Here is a 20,865-nt window from a genome sequence, read left to right on the forward strand (position 1 = left end):
CACAAGCGGAAAATTCTACCCCTCATGTGACGGGTTGCATTCAAAATACAGTCAAAACTGTGTTTCATACACTAAATTATTAATATTAAAAATATTGTATAAAACTATCTTCAGGCTATGTGTATAAGGTATATATGAAACATAAACAAATTCTATGTTTGGACTTGGGTCCCATTCCCAAGATATTTTAATGTTTCATTTTATATATATATAAATACTGCAAAATCTGAAAACATCCAAAATCCAAAATACTTCTGGTACCAAACATTTCAGATAAGGGATACTCAACCTGTATATAACTACTATAGTAGCAAATGTTTTTTTAACCTTATAAGAAAACAATATTCTGATAAATTACATTCACCATTTCCAAAACAGAAGATTGCTGAAATCTAAAACATGATATTTATTAACTAAAATTAGCTGTGGTATCACCACAAGTATTACCACTTTTTAAATTTAGGGATTATGGTAAGCTAATGGTTAATTCCCAAGCAAGACCTAACCATTTGTAAAGACAGGATAAGACGACATTTCAAAATTTAATTTTTATGTTGCAGTCCCTTTCAAAAATTACAGAAATTGTTATTTTACATATTTCATCCTAAATTCTCATATATATATATATAAGACTGATCTACCTCTTTTAGCAATATATAGTTGAATATTTAAATTCTGAAAATGCTTTGCTGTAATTATCATCAAGTGTGCAGGGGCACTGAGTAACAGATATCACGTTTGAATGACAACCAGAACTCTCCACCTCTTGTTCCGCTGCAGTTATATTCTGTTGAGTTTTGATTACTATTTTGCATTCACTTCCTCCAACTCTGATTGAACACTGCTCAGCTATAATTCTGTTCTATTATTCCCCTGAATAACAAATAATGAAAAAGATTGTAAGTTTTAGTTTTCTAAACATGAGGTTAACTAGCTCTCTTCCCCCAATTCTTAAAATAATTAGAGAAGAACCTCCAGGATTTTACATTTCAGGCAAGTATCACAAGCTCAAAATTTTCTTAGCATCAGAATGCTCCACAAGCCATAAAAACACTGCAGTGTTGGTTTCTCCCTTTGCCAACAAAACCAACATGTTTTGCCACAAGAAAAAGATGCCTATGAGCTGATGTAATTTGTTGAGAGGTTCTAGAATTAGTGTGAATTCAATTCTAATTTCAAAAGTTACTGGAATTGGATTTGTGAAATAAAAACATTATATTCTTTACTAGCTTATGCTTCTCATACTCAGCAAAATGTGTGCGACCCAAAAAGAAGGCAACCTGAAAATGTCAACACTGATTTTAGCATTAGCATGAACACTATCAAGGGTTTTCTGTCCTTGGGGTTACATCAATTTGGAAGACTGATGAAGAACTCAAACGGATTAGGATTCTCTCAACTAGGTTTGTTTATTCAGCCACGGTTTTGCCTTAAGTCAAAGACCTGGTATCTCTACATGCAGATTTACAAAACATGATGACAAATTTTTTTTTTTAATTTAAAGCCATAAGTAACTCTTTAAGAAAAGAAAGAAAATGTTGTTTTCCCTTTGTCAAATTACCATTTAAATAAACAGTAAATTCTGACGGAATTTTTTTTAAATGTATCCCTTTTAATCTGTTCATTTCTATTTTGTAGTTTTTGGCTAATACTTAAAAAGTACTAAATGTTTTTAAACAGTAATTTTTAGGACTTTACCATTTATGACATAATCATTATATTTTAAAAATGTGATATTAAGTAATTTGAAACTAGTAATTTAAATTATTTCTCTAACATTCAGTAGTTCTTTGGGATCACATACACAAATCTTCCAACACAAATACTTTACCTCATTCATTTTAGCAGAAGAAAAATATACTATATCAAATCAAATTTATCTAGTTTATGGTTTCATGAATTAAGACACCTCTTTAAAAAGAAAAAAGAGTAGTTTTTAAGCACAAATATATTGAACAACCCTAAATTTATTTAAGACCAGTTTGAATTATGCCATGGTTTACTGTAAGAAATAAGCTGTTAAGCCCCTGTGTAAACTTAAGAGAAAAAGGAAAATATGTCTTTCTATATACCTAATGAACATATATATACGATACATATATGTTTATTTAAGAAGCAGGATCTCACTCTGTCACCCAGGCTGAAGTGCAGTGGTGCAATCACAGTTCACAGCAACCTCAAACCCCTTGGCTCAAGTGATTCTCCCACCTCAGCCTCCCAAGTAGCTGGAACTACAGGCATGTGCCACCACGCCTGGCTTTTCTTTTCATAGAGACGGGGGTCTCATTATGTTGCCCAGACTGGTCTCCAACTCTTGGCCTCAAGTGATCCTCCCAAAGTGCTGGGATTACAGATGTGAGGCACCTGGTCTGGCCCTAATAAATGTTACTACTATAATATGCTAAAATGCAGAACCTGTAACAAATACTTTTCATGCACGAACTCCAACTGTATTCAAGTTTCAAAATCTGAATAATAGTAATAAAATTAAAACGATAATAAAGCAGAATCTCAGGATTCATTTTTAAAAATCCACAATGGAAGAATATTTATATATAAGTTAAAGACTTATTCTTGGTCATGAGGAAAACAGGAGAAGGAACGAAAAGTATTTGGTGCCAACTGTAGACTATGATCATTTTATCTGCAGGTTGCAAATGGAATCTTAAATGGATCTTAATTGTATTTTTTGTCAATCTACTGCAATTTTTAAAAATTCATAAGTTTAATATACGAGATCAACTAGACCAGAGATTTACACAGAACCAATGAAACCATGAACTGAAGTAGATTTATTATTCACTTTTTCAAAGTTTAGCTTTGACAAGTCTTCACAATGGCATATTGCAACTGGTCGAACCTGCTTGAGAAAATACACATTTCCTTCCAGTGCTACGACGTTCATTTCGGAGTAAAAGTAAAAACCAAAGAATGATCCTGACAAAGTCAAAAAAAAAAAAGCAGAAAAGTACTCTACTTAAAGAGACATTAAGTTCTCAGATTCTTAAGTTATTTTTTAATAAAAGACATGCCTTCTCTATAACCAAAATGTGTACTTTCGTCTAAGGAATGGAGCTGGAGGACAAAATTCTTCACGTCCTTCATAGCTCTATAGCATCAACACATTTTACTTTCATAAATATATTCAAGAGCAATTGATCATTTTAAAACCTAAAAAGAAAAAAGTCAAATAGAAAGCCAAAAAAAAAAAAAAAAATTGAAGTTACAAAATACAGTGACCACATTAACATATAAGTAAGCACAGAAAAAAAAAAAAAAACCCCACACAAATAGATTGACTTCTCTTAGAAGATCAGTACCTTTTCCTGGACAAAGCTGGTGTCCCCCAAGGAGAGGGGAGAGAAGACTCACTTGTCAGGCAGGGAGGGATGTGCTCTGCACGACTACAGACGACAAAACAGACAGGGCGGTTTAGAGAGGTTAGCAGAAGAGAACACCAGGTTGGCCATCGGTTAGTTTCACAAGAAATGCCAGTAAAAGTTTACTAAGGAACATCCTCCGTATTCAGTGGGAACAAGGAACAAGACTGCGACACATGCACTGAATGAAACAGGAAAGCATGCTTAAGGCGGAAGCTTACTCCACTAATGTTAACATCTAACACGGTTGTTAAACAGAGTTTCCGTAAGCCCTATTTTTGACAAAGTGACCAAAAAATGAGGTATACTCGCTACGGTAAGTAGAAATCAAGGGAAAAGAGGTTAAATTTGAATACACAAATTTACATAGCTTCTTCCTAGGACACTACACTATCTCATGTTTCCGATAAGTTAACAGTATATATGCATCTTTATTTCAGATAGGGAAAAACGGAAGTTTTTTTTTTAATAATTTCTTATAATTTTTTTTTTACTTTCAAATCTAAATATTAAGGACTCAGAAATCTTGTAAAGAAGCAAGAAATATCTTAGTAGATATTTCAAAGTAGATATTCCACAGTAAAGGATACAAAACTTATTAGAAGCTCTATCCAATAGAGTTATTTTAGCTGTTTATGGGGCAATTTAAAAATAACTCATTTATTTTATAAAACTATGGTAATTGTTAAAAGCAATAATACATGGACATAAATTAGCAGCATAACTCTTACATTATTTTCACAGTGACAACTTAATTAAAAACACAGTTGAAGCATTCAAAATAATAAGTGATTCGGGTAAAGTCGCTCTCCTAGAACTCTGTATTTTTCCCATTATAGAATTTGTCACAATATATGTAATTGATTACCTATGTGTCTATATTTCAACTAAAAGAAAGCAAGGACCAAGACAGTCCTGTACAGAGCAGAATCCCCAATGCCTAGCACAGTGAGTTGGCACAAAGGGATTTTGTTAAGTCCTTGTGTAACGAAGGAATAAGTCAATGAGCCTGACTGACTCCTGGGTTTGATGGGTCAAGACACTGATATGTCTCTTAAGAAACTTTATCATTTTTTGAGGATTATGAGATGCTGAGAATGACAGAGCATCTGTCTGGAAACATGAATAATCATAGCCATGTTCTCTTGATAACAAATATCAATTAGTCCGGATGCACCTAAGGCTTTTGAGGCTACAAAGGAAAAAGAGAACAATAGCAAACACCACCATTAAAGGAAACTTCATACAAACTATTCCAATAACTGCAATGAGAGCTAACTGAACCTGAATTTACAAATACTATGCAGGCTTCCATGTTAAAAATCTTAACACCAGCGCGACAGTAATATCAAAAAATAAAGTGATACACCTCCAAGCAAATAGGAGAGAAGATTCCTTTGTTTTCATTTTCTATTGGGTTAACTTGTAATTCAAGTCTTAATGCTGAAGTCCTGCCTAGTACGCCCTGTAATCGGGGGACAGAACAGACCCGTACCTGTCAAAGGAATCGGTGGCTACTTTGTAAAGATAGATGAAGAGTTTGCTGCAGTGCCGTAAGGTGGGGGACACCACGTCCAGTGAGATCACGTCCTCCTCTAGCAGTCTCTGAAATGGCTGTGTGTTTGAGGGGAAGACATTCATGGCGCTTATTTTTCTTAGGTCTGAGAAGCAGCCAAGAAATCGAACAGCATCTGCCAACTTCTCATACTGGATCTCTGTTTTGAAGAAGTGAGAGTTGGCTGGCTCGTAGCGCATTGCGGCAGTCAGTGTGCAGAACACGGTGTGGAGAAGCTCAAACACTTGATTCTGGTTCACTTTCTCCCAGCCATTCTTGGGTGGAAAGCTCAGAGATCTCTCCATGGCAACGAGCAAGGATGTAATGTACACAAATCCTCCAACTTTCCTAAAAACTGTCCTTGAACGATGGCTTTCTCGAAGGACTGACAGGAGGGCCTACAGGGAGAAAAAAGACAAAACAACTAAAAACAAACATAATTCAAATTTAAAAAAAAAAAAAACCATCATGTACATATATCCAAGAGTCTGTATTCTGTGACCATCTGACATGAATATTTTTGTTATTTACCCAAATAAGCAGTTCTATAACAGGAAGCATATCAAATATTTTGCTAATTAAAAATGCCATATTAAAGACAGAAAATAATTTTAGGCAACACCATCACACATTTCTTTTGATAGGGTAGGGCTATATCCAAGTCTTGGCTGAAAAGCTTTTCCAATGTCTTTAATTAATGACGACATCAATGGATTCAGTTATCAAATAAGTAAAATACATATTCTAATTCATAGTCTAATTTGATTAATATACATTCACGATAAGTTTTGACTGTGTGTGTACAAACTGATTTATTCAAGGAGGGATCAGAGAGAGGCTCAGGGCAGCCACAGTCTGAGGTCTTTGGATTCATATAAAGTGACCATATTCTCAACATTAGAGGAATCACTACGTTCTCTCTTGCAAAGTGAACTGGAGCCTGAGGGCTGAAAGTATGCCCTTTCCCAGAACAGCTGTATGTTCTCAGAAATTAAAACTACAGTAAATACATAAATGTAAAAACAGTGTAGTTCTTTCATTATTCTGCAACCAATAAGTTTCCATATTATTTGGTAACAATACACTCTCCATATCTTGTTAAATTTAATAAAATGCATTTATACATACAATATTAACAGAACATTTTAAAATATATTGTTTTTAAATACTGTCTACAGAGTTGTAGGGTTTTTTTTTTAATAATTAGGATTTCTGACATTTGTCTCTAACTTAAATATAAATCATTTAAAAATAACCTAAGGCTTTTGTAATAAAAGAGTAGAAACATACTTATCAAACTTACCCGTAAAATGTCAGTCTTCAACTGCAGTTCTGTTGGTGGAGCCGAATGCATTAACCCCAGGAGAGTGCCCATGTCATCGTCCCCATTTGGGGACAGCACCAACTGCTGGATGGTCATCAGGGCATGCTGCCGGCATTGAGGGTACTTTACTATATTATGTGCACATCTTGCACCTCCAAATTCTCGAAAAATTCCTTGAAGGAGGGAGAAAAAGTACCACGTGGGCTAACTTAAAATGTTCTGAGACAAGTCAGATGAATCGAAATTCAGTTCTCTTTGTAGGTACAGTAACTCAAAGGAATGTACATAAAACCTACCCAGCGATTTCACCATTTGAATTAAAATATAAAATTGCACTGTGGATGTCAGAAAAGTCATGCACATTTTCCCTAGGTTTCCTTAATGCAAGATTAATGCCCTGATATGTTCACCATGTCCAAATTCTCCAAATCTAGAACTTTCAGAAATTTCATAGGTAGACACCAGGATTCCTGATAATGAAATAAACTTACATTAAAAGGCTTTCAGATAAACAATACCCCAAATAAATGATATTCAAACTGAACAAGGCTTTCAAAATAGTGACAAGAAAAGAATGGACTAAATTATTTTACCATAGGAAAAAGCACAAGGAACCAAAATTTTTTGTTACATAGGTAGAGCACAGGAACAAAAGAAGACAAATTCTGGAATAGAAAGCATCAGTCATAGCTCTGCTCCAAAGCCTTTACATAGACTGATTTAATACTCATCCCCTCCCATACAGGAGTTGAGTAACGCGGCCCAAGCCACACAGCTAGTAGGCAACAGGGCAGGACATGTCTGTCTACACAGCCCAGCTCTGCAGCCTGGGCTCCTGCTTACAAGGGATACTGTTCTCACATCAAATAGCACCCTCAACTATAAAAAAAAAAAAGGATGAAGTGACTTAAAAACCACTAATTAGTATTTCCGCTAAGTAATTTTTCTACTCTTTATGCTTTTAGAACACCTTTATAACAGTTTATAGCCGACAGTCTTACTATTATTGTTTACATGTTTGGTCCTCCATAACTCTTGGATTTCTCCTGATTTGTATTTCAATAAACGTTTGTTGACTGAGTAACTGACGGTGTATTTTGCTGTAGCAACCACTGTCCTCTCTATTTAATGGCTTTCTATTTGCTAACTTTTTAAGAATTATATAACCTAGTAGTGAGTCTAAGTTACGTGCTTGAGATTCAGCACATGGAATCTGTGAGATCCTCTGATCACACGAAGACCTTGTTTACTCGTGTCCTGGTTGCCAGTGAGGGACAAACAGGTAATGGTAATGGCTAATCCTGTTTTAAACACTTACTATGAGCAAAGCATTTCTTTAAGTGCCTGAGAGCACACAGCTAGTAACATCTTTCTTAACAAGGAAAAGAAAGACGGTAAGAACTGTGTGGAAACATTCCGCACCGTGGGAGATGTATTAACCCGAACTGTCCCATCCCTCCCTGTGCAACCTCTAGGTCATGTCATCAAAAGCTAATTTGCCAAATAAATTCTTGTTGGTATATCTTTATTATGTTTCTGAGTACCTCAGGCAACTGGAAATAAGAAAATGATGCATTATGCCATAGACAAAAATGTTATTATAGGACCCATTAAACTTCATCATACTCATTGTTTCAATTACATACTAAATTCATTCAACTCCATCTTGGCATTTGACAAAATTATATTTAAATAATTACTTATATAATTATGTATTAACATCTTCCTCCATTAGACTGTAATTGCTCTGGAGCATAAACTGTCTTTCCTTTGCATCCCTAACACCTAGAACAAATGATGTATTTTAAATATGCTGAATGCTGACTTTGCACTCAGGCAAACAGTCATGCATTTGTGCATGGGGTTCATTCGTTCATTCATTTATGCATCCACGGCTTCCCGTAACACTTAAAATCCAAGCTCTTCACCACGTCCTAACAACCTCTGGGCCCAGCCTGCCAGTCTGAACTCACCTTCCCTTCACTTATTCCCTCAAGCTGTACTGACCCTGTTGCCCGAGAGTTTTCTGATGTGGACTAAAATTTCAAGTAATCTTTCTTTTAAAGTAAGAGTGATGTTTTATAAACATAGTTGGACTGTCTGTTAATGACAGAAAGAAAAGGAAGTAAAAGAAATTGAGACTAAAGATAAAACATTTAATAAACCTCATTTACCTAGGATAGGTTAAGTTTTATTAGAAAATCATTTTTCAATAATTCCTAAAGGTTGTAGCATTGTAATACTCTAAGGTAGTACTAAAAATTGTTTTAAAATCATCATACAAAGAAAATATTTTGGAAAAAATTTAAATAAGCAAATTGAGTAACAGTGCATTTATTAATATGTAAGTCAAAGATTAGAAAAAGAATACTTTAAACGTAAGAAATACCATAAGAAGCAATTTAAAAAACATTCTGAAATAGTAAAAATGTTATATATTTGGTCATTAAGATACTTCTAATGGTCAAAAGTAGTGCATTTTTAGGGATATGAACGTACCATCATAAATATTTTTTATAGGAGGATTTCTGAAGCAAGAATCTCTAGAGAAGATACAACCTGAAGTAATCTCCTCCCAAAGTAGTTGCCCGTGGCTTTTCTAATTACCTGCATTTGTGTTCGATCCTTGAAGAAGGACTGTCAAGGTCTCCATAACCAACAAAGCCAAATGTTTTTGGTCTTCAATTGAACTATTATTTCTTGAGTCCCCTAGGAAAAAGGTTCAAAGATCCAAATCACAAAAATGATAAAGCTTATTTTTTCTTGATTCAATTTTAATAATTTCTTTCAAGATAATACATGCGTCCAACATTTGGCAAAAGTAGGCTCAAAATCAATGTTAACAGATTTTATTTTGGTATGGCTGGAAACAGTTATCCAACAAGTATTAAAAACAAAAATGCAAAAGTTAAATATATCCTTCTCATAGAGATTTTCCTAATCCAGGAGGTCAATAGGAAAATGCTACGTTTTGAAGCACCATAAAGAAAAAAAAGTTTATGAAAAATGCTACCTATTCAACTTATATTAATTCACATTTTACTAACTGCCAGATAATACAGTACTTTTATCAGATTTTTCAGAAAGGTATATAATGATAATACCTGTATGTATATAACATCATTAAATATATATTTTTGCTCTCTATAATTAATAAAAATACTTAGAGGTAACTACACATTTAATCACATTTACTTCTAATAATTAATCTGATCAATAATAATCCAATTATGTCCAGAAACTTTTTAAAATTCCCTCTGAGAAGCAGAAAGTATTAATAGTAGACACTAGTCATGCGGGTCATGCAATGTCTTCCCTCAGCTTTTGCCCTCCTTTAAACTCTCTTCTGCTACGATGACAGAATTCTAGGCTCTCCTTCCCCAATTCCCTGAGGTTGAATGAAAAAGTTAACCCTGGATATTCACTAGTATGTCACAGTAATACACATTAGGAGGTCATTCAAATCAATAACCAAATGAAAGGCACAACGAGAACAAACAAACTTCCCAAACCCCTTTGCCAAATAAAAATAAAATTGTGGAAAACGCTTTACCTTGTTCATTCAGTGCCTGAGTGGGATCCTTCAAGAGGGCGGCGTATTTATGTAAGAGGTTGACCATGACCTCTAGAAGGCCCACCTCCCTGAACACATCTTTAAATATGCAGTCATGTCTTGTAAACTTAAGAAGGGTTTTCATGGCAATGATGCTACAGTAGTAAGAAGAGCTAGATTTTAAGAGGATACTAACACTAATAAGTTCTTTACAAGGGATATAATTTAAGCTAAAAACAACAAACTCCAACATCTCAAAGTATTTGTTTTGGACTTCTGGGAGTTTGGAAATCTTCTCTGCAAACTGTGACAGTGTGTGCTGCGACTCCAGGATGAAATAATTGGCGCTGTCGGCCATATAAATATTGGTGATGGCGTCAAGGATGATCTGGGCAAGGAAGCTGGTTTTTGCTTTTAAAAATGCATTCTGAAGAACTGCAAAGGCCTGGATGTTTCTCACACTGTGACCTAAAATAGAAAACAGAAACACAAAAGTAAGTGTTATGTGATAGTTTAATCATGGCAAACCAGCCTGTTTAAATACATCACAAATTGTAACAATTATCAACTATTTACTAAGAAAACACCCTGTTCACACTTAAGGGTCTTATTTTTCATCATATTCATATCATTTAATTAAAATAACACTGATTAAACCTTTAATGCACCATTACAAATATGTCAATTAAAAAACAGTATATGTTGAAAAATTAGACGGTTAGAATACACACAAATTATATTCACCCAGAGTTTGGAAACGTGTAGTGGTGTCACATTTTATTATCTGTAACATTGACCTTGACTATAAGAACAGTTACCTCTCAAGTTGAAAAGACTTTAGGGCTGAAGAAGTAACATGCCTGAGAGCAGCAAGAATGAAGCAGGAAATTAGGAGGGGAAAAATTCTCTAAGTTCCAGTTTTCCGTTATAATTAATAAATTTTAAGTTGGAAATTTGTTTTCAAGCTAAAAGTGTAATTTCTTTATATAAAAGTTTGTTAAAGCAATTTATGGCCAGCTACTAGTTATATTTTTAAACCTCTGATTTTCAGACACATCAACTGGAAAATAAAAATCAATATGTTAATACATGGCTCTTGTGAGACAAATTAGTGACAATAATCATAAAGAAATTAACATAGAAAGTGGTATTAGATGTACATGAAAACAAGTAGTTTGCCTGTAAAGATTGATGCCAGTTAAACAACTATTAGGAGTAAATAGCATTTGCAAGAGTGACCAAAGAATGAATATAGAGTCTTACGGAATAAGCTGGATTTTAGAAAAAGGGTAAACACAGAACTACAAAAAAATATTTAAAGTTTAGAAAGATTGTTCAGAAACCCTGGCTTGTACATTTCTAAAATATGCCAAGATTTTTAAAAATCTTCAGCTTATATATGATTTCAATTTTGTTTTATAATGTATAAATTTATTCCATGTATGGCAAATACCAAAAACAATGAAACTTCTTGAAACAATGAAACTTCTTTGTACTTAGATTTGCTTAGCTTTAAATAAAATATAAGCATTTATACTTCATGTTTTCCAAAATAGTGGGCCTTCCTTATCTGTGAGTTCCAAATCTGTGGATTCAACCAGACACAGAAGAAAAATATTCAAGGAAAAAACAGGAATGTTTGAGCTCGTACTGAACAATTACAGACTTTTTTCCTTGTCATTATTTCTTAAACAATACAGTATAATAACTACTTGCATAGCATTTACATTGCATTCGATATTATAAGTATCTAGAGATGATTTAAAGTATATGGGAAGATATATGCGTAGGTTATATGCAAATTCTATAGCATTCTATGTAAGAGACTTGAGTATCCACAGATTTCAGTATCTGTGGGGGATACTGGAACAAAGCCCCCCTGGATACTGACAGACAACTGTACGTATATTAATAACAAGTACAGAGATTAGAGTGTGCATTAAATTCCATCTATGTAAAGTAGAAATGCATGGAATGCCATTATTTAAAAGAAGTGCGTTTGGATTATTAAATCGTTAGAATGCTCAAAAGAAACACTGTAACAGAAATTTCATTGTTTAATTTTATGACATTTTATAATATTTTCAAGCCTTTAATCTGCTAAAGACTGTAACTTAACTCAAGAAATTATTATATGGACAAACCATAAAAAGCACAAACTCTAATGAAAAACAACATATTATTTTCATACGAGTAACATAAACAAAGAGCAATCAAAGTAAAACACATTCATTCTTTCTCTATCGCTCTGAGTAGCTCAGAATGGAGGGGGCGGGAATGACTCACCTTTGCCTGCAGGCTGAGGTACTGCAAATCCAGGCAATAAAAAGGGTGCCCCCGTGGTAAGACCAGCTGGTTTGAGTTCACTGACGCCGTATGTTGTTAGAGAAGTTATCAGATTAACCAGATCTTTCAAGGCATCTTTGGATTCTGCCTCTTTTGCTTGTTCCAATCTAGAAAAAGTATGATTTAGGAAATAATTTTTCTCTTTTGTTGTATTCTCAAGTTTAATACAGAAAGTATTTTTCAACTGTATATGCAGTAAATAAATGCATAAAGTACTTCGAGAAGTTCTGAAAGAACACAGGAGTCATCAGGGAATTAGCTTTTGACCATGGCTGTCCTGAGAACAAAAGATGGGGTGCAACAAATATCTTTTGTAAAGAACAAGATTTATTGGGTTTTTCCCCTTAGAAGAAATTATTCTTATCAAAATAAACTTGGAGAATGTAAAAAGTAGGAAAGGAGAAAAACTATTGTTAGCCTCATAATCACTTTTAACATTACATTTCTTAAACATGTCTTTTTTAATGTGAAAAGTTCAGTTTTTACAATATTTATTCTGATATCACATACAGAATTTTGTAACCTTTTTTAATTGACCAGTGTGATTTATGTGCCTCTGCACATTAGTATAAACTATCCATAGATATGTTTTTAATGATCACGCAGTGCCAGCCACAGATTTGGGGAGGGGAAGGTGGGACAGCCAGCAGAATACAAGACCACTACTATACATAAAATTTCATCTACACTTAACAATTACATCTTTACGATCAATAACCAAAAACGAAATTACTGTGTCACAGTTATCAACGTTTTTGAGGCTCTTAATATCTGGTCAACCTGCATTCTCAAAGGACTGCACCAATTAGCACCTCACTGTGTTGGTGGGAAGTGGTTATTTCACCAACTTTCATATGTGCTCTTTCATAAATTAGGATATATATGCAAAACTATATTCTTTGGGGGGTTGCCTACTATTAACTAAGAGCAACTAGGTTAAACTGATAAGAAGTTTAAAGCCAGGTGCAGCGGTACGTGCCCATAGTCCCAGCTACTTGGGAGGCTGAGAGGAGAGAATCGTTTGAGCCCAGGAGTTCTAGGCCACCCTGGGAATATAGCGAGACCCTGTCCATTTTCAAAAAAAAAAAGAAAGGAAAAAGAGAAATAGAAGAAGTTTACAAAATAGTCCTGGATTACAATAGATAAAATGATTAAAAATTAACTGATGGCCCAGGAATAGCTATAAGAGGAACATGTATCTTTTTCCTAATAATATTTATAACCAGCCACTTCCTGGGTATATGCATGGACCATTTGGAATAAAAAAGGGGACTAAGTGAAACAATTTGGACTAATGTGTTTTATACACACATTTGTAAGGTTTCATTTAATCTACATAATTATTCTCGTTATTAACTACATTAATAAAAACACTAGAAGTACCAAAAAATAAGGATAACCAACACTATTATTGATCAAGAAGAGTTTATACTTTAGGAAGGTATTAATTAGTTCGTCTGAACTCTCCTCTCTCTGTTCCTAAAGAGCAGATTTATTCTTCATATATATCTTAACTTCTGACTCTACCATGCTTTGGGCTCGCATTTGCCTATTTACCTCCAAATCAACTTTGTCTATTCTGTTGGCAGAAAAAGAACAGAAAGAAGGGAGTAAAGCCAAGAGGTGACCCAAGTATACATTAAATAAGTGTTTCATTGATTCCTTTTCCCTACAACCCCAAATCACGTTGTTTCGTTTGATAAAGAAGACTGAGTACACTTTGAAATTTACTCTTAAATTGTGGGGTTTTACCTAAGCAAGAGATCACAGAGAAAATTATATCCTTGCCATATCCGAAAATCATCCAAAAGTGTTTGAGAAACATCACTGGAATCTTTGAGGAAACAAGAAAGCCCAGCAAACATCTCGACAATTTCTAGGGGAGACAGGTCATCTGATTGCTGCATATTCTGAACACAGGTAGATAAACATTCTTTCTCTGCAAGAATAAAAAATTAAATGAACAGGTATATTTATGTCAATTGCTTAAGCAAATTTTCTTCATTCTTAATGTTTAATGAAAGATTAAATTTTGATGCATCTATAAAATGCTATGAGATAAATGTTACACATCTGAAAAGTAAATATAAGAGTCAAATTCATTGAGAAAGTACTGTACTACCTCTAAGTAGTTTAAAAAATATATAATAATATACAAAAGCATTGAAAAATAGCTGACATATATTACAAGTACATGTAATTTTTTATATCATATTTTGATGTTTTATCATTAAACAAAATAACTGGCCTCTGCCAAGCAGTATTTTTGATCTTTTATACTGATTTAACAAAAGTATGGAAAAAACAAAAAACTATCTTTTCAGAAGAAAAATCCAATAGTTAATTAAAACTTTAAATTAGAATATAGACCAATGAAATGCAGAAATGCCTCAGGAAATAAAATGTTAAAAATTATATTTGTACAATATATTACCAGTTTAAAACACAGCTATATCCTATCACTGACTTTGAGAATTTGTGGCATTTCAAAAAATATCTTTAGTGAAATATATTTATATAAAGAAACCCAACATCATATAAAAGCTAGGATTTAACATAGGAATGGAAGGAAGGAAACATTTCATGACTCAGTTGCTAAGTTTCACATATGTCATTTAATAAGTGTAAATAAATAAAAAAATAGTTTTATTATTTTGAATGAGTTTCAGGAGAATAATATACGCATGGCCTCTGACTTAACAATGGTTCCACTTAAGATTTTTCAGCTTTATGATGGTGCAGTACCGGTAAGTATTCAGTAGAAACTGTACTTCAAGCACCCATACAAACATTCCGGTTTTCACTTTCAGAACAGTAGTCAATAAATTACATGAAATATTCAGCACTTTATTATAAAATAGGCTTTGTGTTAGATGATTTTGCCCAACTGCAGGCTAACTTAAGTGCTCTCAGCACACTCAAGGTAGGCTAGGCTAAGGTTTGATGTTCAGTAGGTTAGGTGTATTAAATGCATTTTTGACTTATCAATATTTTCAACTTAATGATGGGTTTATCACGACATAACCCCGTCGTAAGTTGAAGAGCATCTGTACGTTAAATAAGTAGACTATTTGGATAGTTGAATATTATGTATAAGTTAAATAGACATAATTTCTCTTTACTGTTGATAAAGAATTTACCTAATTCTATCTATGCTGCATTGGAGGGATTATTACCTGGCTACTTATGCATTATCTTCAGAAAGTCTGATAACTGTAGAATTTCATAAAACTCCTCTTTTTTTTCATTAAAAGGAGAGAGAAGAATAGACTGTGACACAGAACTTACATTATATTATGACTGAACATGTACATAACAATGAAATTATATTACCTCTTGTAAATAACTGTTGTTCGAAACCTGAGAATTTCTTACGTTTAAATTACCCCACAAATAACAAAGTAATTTTTTCTCCTGGCAAATCTATTTTTTAATTTAAAGAACAATCTTTGGAAAATTGACAGATAAAAATAAAGGTCATCAGAGGAAGAAAAGTGGAAGAAATTTAGAACACTTAAAATGAATATATAAAGAGACATTCACCGTGAATATACTTCACCACATTGACACTAAGCCCATGACGGGAGATGGTCATCAGGACTTCTCCAGCACTCTTTCTCCAAGGCAGGTTATAGGGAGGGCACCAAGAGGTTATTGCACTGAATAAAAGCTGGAGATCATCTTTTTGAGCCAGTTCCTCCGCCGGAGAAACAAAACTGCACAATTTCACTAAGATCTAAAAAACAAAACAAGAATGGATAAGCCAAAAGTCAAATAGCCTGATTTAGAAATGGGCAAATAAGCAGACCAGATTATGTCTCAAAAGAAGACATACAAATAGCTGGTAGGTATAGGAAGAAATTCATTAACACCACCAATTATTAGGGAAATGCAAATCAAAACCACAATATCATCTCACCTCAGTTAAAAATAATGAATGCTGGTGACTATATGCTAAAAGGGGAATTCTTCTATACTGTTGGTGGGAATGTAAATTAGTACAGCAATTATGGAAAACAGTATGGAGGTTCTTCAGAAGACTAAAAACAGAACTACCGCATGATCCAACAACCCCACTACTGAGTATTTACCCAAAGGAAAAAAAAATCAGTATGTCAAAGAGATAGCTGCATTCCCATATTTACTGCAGTGCTAGTCACAACAGCCAAAATTTGGAATCAACCTAAGTGTCCATCAACAGATGAATGGATAAAGAAAATGTGGTATATATATATACAATCTAATACTATGTAGCCATATAGAAGAATGAGATTCTGTCATTTGAGGCAACACGGATGAGCTTCGAAAACATTATGTTAAGTGAAATAATCCTGACACAGAAATATAAATACCAAATGTTCTCACTCATATGTGGAAGCTAAAAAAGTTGATCTCATAGAAGTAGAGGGTAGAGCAGTGGTTAACAGACGTAGGGAAGAGGGGAGAGAGCCGAAAGTCGGTTAACGGATACAACAGTACATCCGGCCAGAAGGAGTAAGTTCTAGTCTTCTACAATAGCACTGCAGGGTGACTATTATTAACAATTTATCGTTTATGTTCAAATAGCTAAAAGAATGGATTTTCAATGTTCTCAACACAAAGAAATGATAAAAGTTTGTGGTGACAGATATGCTAATTATCTTGATTTGATCATTATACATTGTATCAAAATGTCACACTGTATCCCATAAATATGTACAATTATGTGTCAATTAAAAATAATAAAAGCAGGGACAAAATATTCAGAATCTACACATCAGATAAAGGGCTAATATGCAGAATTTACAAAGAACTCGAACAAATCGGCAAGAAAAAAACAACTCCAATAAAAAGTGGGCAAAGGACATAAACAGAAGCTTTTCAAATGAAGACTAATGGCAATAAACATATGAAAAAATGTTCAGCATCACTAATCATCAGAGAAGTGAAAATTAAAACCACAATGAGGTATCACCTTACTCTTGTTAGAATGGCTTTTATTAAAAAGTCCAAAAACAATAGATGCTGGTGTGGATGCAGAGAGAAAGGAACACTTATACACTGTTGGTGGGACTGCAAATTAGTACAACCCCTGTGGAAAACAGTATGGAGATTCCTCAAAAAACTAACAGTAGACCTACCATTTGATCCAGCAATCTCACTACTGGGTATTTACCCAAAGGAAAAGAAGTCATTTTATCAAAAAGACATCTGCACTCAAATGTTTACTGCAGCACAATTCACAACTGCAAAGATGTGGCATCAACCCAAGTGCCCATCAATTCATGAGCAGATTAACAAAATGTGGTATATGTAATAGCTGAGTACCACTCAGCCATTAAAAAGGATGAATCAATACCTTTTGAGGTAATTAGGAAGGAACTGGAGACCATTTTCCTAAGTGAAGTATCTCAAGAATGGAAACACAAACACCACATGTACTCTCTAATCAACTGGAACCTATGGGCACACAGTGCAGAGAGGGAAGTAAAAGTCTTTGGAAATCAAGCAGGGGGTAAGGGAGAGGAGGGGAGGGGCAAAACCCACCTAACAGCTACCATGAATACTATTTGGGTGATGGGCACATTTATAGCCCTGACTCAAGCCATGTATCAAAAACATTTGTACCCCCTTAATATTCTGAAATAAAAAATAAATACATACATGCAAAAAACCCACAAGAGTGTATATAAATAAATAAATAAATAAATAAATAAATAAATAAGGAAAGGGAAGAGCTAGAAAAGGACTAGATCTGAATATTATTAAAAAGTTCAGAGTAAATATTGAGCAATGTCATCAAAACCACAATGATTACTACTTTTAGGCAATATTAAAAAAGACGTCTAAAATTTAGATGTATTTTACCTTAAGACACTAAACCAACCCTAATTCTATCAACTTATTTTTTAAAAAACATTTACCATCTTCTCTTCACCGTATTTTTGTATACCTTGGCTTGAAATAGGATAAAACAGCATTACTTTTCAAGGCCAGTGTTTTATTTTTTAATATAGTTTTTTAATTCTTAGTTTGCCACAGTTGAAGTGTAAGTTTCTTCTCTAAAAATACAGTTTTAGGGAGATGAGAAAGTAAAAATAGATCTTTAAAAGTAAAGGTATTTTTCAAATTGTTTCAATTTTCTACACAAGTAAATAGGGATATAGGAAACAATAAAAATAATCTTTATTTGGAAGTGTTTTTAAAAATTATATATCCAGTTGCCAAAACCTTTTAGAGTTGCTTTCAAAGAAGACTCAAGACTTCTAAAATTCTGGAATGAGAGCTTATTCCTTAACTATGATTTGCAAAATACTCACTGCATGAGTGCTCATTGCATTAAGAGTTCGCTGCCTGGGGAATTCAGCAGTGGTTTCTGCCCTCAATAGACTCTTCCTTCTAATCCCAGTTCAGTGTCAGAAAAGTTAACTTTTTTCTGTTAACTTTTTCTCATCTAAATATTTTTACAATATACAATATGAATAAAATGACTCTAATTTATGACATCATTTTATCCTCCTGAAGGAAGATAAAATGCTTCGTGAAATTTGGGTATTTCAACATCACTGGGAAAATTGCTAAATAGAAAGAGGTATCTGAAATATGCTTTGTCGGCGAAAGTTAAGTGTTCCTTTTCCTATGTCCTTCAATGCAAAAATTTGCTTAAATGCAAAAGCTTTCTAATTCACAGCTGCCAAGTATCAGGAAGAAAAAAGTATTAAGAATTAAGAAAAACAATAAAATATTTACAAAATCAGTAAATATGGCACCCTTGCAGCAGATGCCTGGAAAAACTGGATTGCGAACGTCCATTAATATGTGTAATATGTCCATCTTTTCCCGTGTGAATATAGATAGTCAACTGCAACAGAACGGTATACGCTCAGAGAGATGCACTGATGAAAGCTTTTATTGGTTCTGACACTGCCTTATGTGATTAGAGGGACAGATGCCATTTCCCTAATTTCTAACATAGAAAGCAAACCCCAAAAAGCTATAAATTGCTTTTTTTCCAAAGTCAAATCCCTGTTCTCAAAAATAAACTGGATCTAATGATTCCTTGAATCTGACTGATGACTTCTAAGATAATTGGTTCTTCATCTTGCTAGGCAAAAAGGTTCTTACAAATAATCTAGTATAATCCTGTCATTTTACAGAATAGAAAGCTGAAGAGTCTATTTCTCATTCCTGTTCTGCCCCTACACTAACCACTTCTATTTGTGGTTACAAAGTCCAACCGAGTGTGGCAGAACAATAATTGGCCACATCAACAACAATAACAAAAAGAATGCCTGCATGAAGCAGGACCAAATGCTAAATTCCCAGGAAACCATCTGTCACATAATAATACAAACATAGGGATTTCATCTATCATAAAACATTTAATAAACTTGTCTCAATTGGTCTTCTAGACAAAAGGAGGAAAACAATATCTAGCCTGCCACGAGGAACTAAAACAAAGGAAGAGATGCGCTAAAAGGAACACCGAACCAGGAGGTGGGAAAGCCAGGTTCGCATCGCTGCCGCTCGCCTGCGGGGATCATACACACGGATACCATTTTCCACAACTGTAAACGAGGAGTTTAACATTCAGTGATTCCAGTGTGCTAAAACGAGTCCCACGTTATTTGAAGGTCATCACCTACTGCTTTTAAAGACAGGGAAATTTTTTTTTAAGTTTTAAAAGAAAACGGTGCTATGCTTACTTAGGTATTAATATTAAAAGTATAAAAATGCAGTTACCATTAGATATTAGAAGCCTAAAATTATAGCTCCCACTTATGGCCTAAGGCATTGATTTGATTAGTTCTTTGAAAGAGCTTCATTGAAACGAGGCTGCTATTCTAATCAGCGAAGAATAATCCACCACATTCATCCGCAACATCTTTAAGCAGCTTTAATTCCTATGTGATTTATTCCTTTATTTACTCCCGTTGCTTTTCTCGTCCAATCTTCAGGAGTCAGATAAACCTGAGTTCTAATCCTATTTCTGCCACTTGCTCACACAATCATTTTGGGGGAAAACAAAAGCTCTGAAGCCATGGGGTTGTGTTGCAAATTGAGATAAGACAAGACATGTCAACCACAAGCACAAAAGTGTATAATGGATCAAGTGCTGAATAAATATTTGCTGATTTAGTATTTTATTTGACAGTTCCATTCTTTTAACTTTCTAAAACTGCCTTGATTTCCCTTCTCTCCTGTTCTTTCATCACTAGCACTGCTGCAAAGCAGAGGCAGGAAAGACTCCAGTAACATGAAGTGAGCACGCAACCATTCTCCATACCTGCTCTACCCTACCTATTCCAATCCGTATCTACTCCAATCCACCGTCCTTTCTATCCTCTTTCTACTCTCTCAGTGGTGATGGACCCAGAGCAGCAATCAGGTACTTTTCTTTAATGTCTACTATGTGCTAGGTAGAGAACCATAGCTTTACTTATTATTTCATTTGAATCTCAACAAAAACCCTTTACGTAAATATCATTTTCATTTTATAGGTGAAAAATCTGCATCTTAGGTTATATAACTTCAGAGAACTAGATTTAAACATGTTGTTTGTAACTCTGTATTGTGATTAAAAACTCCTAACAAAATTTACCACCTTAACCATTTTAACTGTGCAGTACATTAGTGTTAACAACACATACAATGTTGTGCAAAAGATCTCCAGAACTTTTTCATCTTGCAAAACTGAAAATTCTATTCCCACTTAACAATAATTCCC

At 34.1% G+C, this 20,865-nt stretch overlaps 1 protein-coding gene across 1 annotated transcript in view; it reads right to left on the reverse strand.

Moving 5' to 3' along the window:
- Positions 1-20,865, reverse strand: part of WDFY3 (WD repeat and FYVE domain containing 3) — a 219,804-nt gene that overhangs the window by 98,177 nt on the left and 100,762 nt on the right. Inside the window, exons 7-14 of the mRNA XM_045536707.1 lie at positions 15,702-15,894; positions 13,911-14,097; positions 12,099-12,265; positions 9,813-10,280; positions 8,867-8,968; positions 6,239-6,432; positions 4,876-5,333; positions 3,321-3,404 (exon numbers count right to left, since the gene is read on the reverse strand). Of these exons, the coding sequence (XP_045392663.1) occupies positions 3,321-3,404; positions 4,876-5,333; positions 6,239-6,432; positions 8,867-8,968; positions 9,813-10,280; positions 12,099-12,265; positions 13,911-14,097; positions 15,702-15,894 (1,853 nt within the window). The remainder of the gene's footprint in view (positions 1-3,320; positions 3,405-4,875; positions 5,334-6,238; positions 6,433-8,866; positions 8,969-9,812; positions 10,281-12,098; positions 12,266-13,910; positions 14,098-15,701; positions 15,895-20,865) is intronic.

Source organism: Lemur catta, chromosome 24, assembly GCF_020740605.2.
Source record: "Lemur catta isolate mLemCat1 chromosome 24, mLemCat1.pri, whole genome shotgun sequence".
Taxonomy (NCBI): Eukaryota; Metazoa; Chordata; class Mammalia; order Primates; family Lemuridae; genus Lemur; species Lemur catta.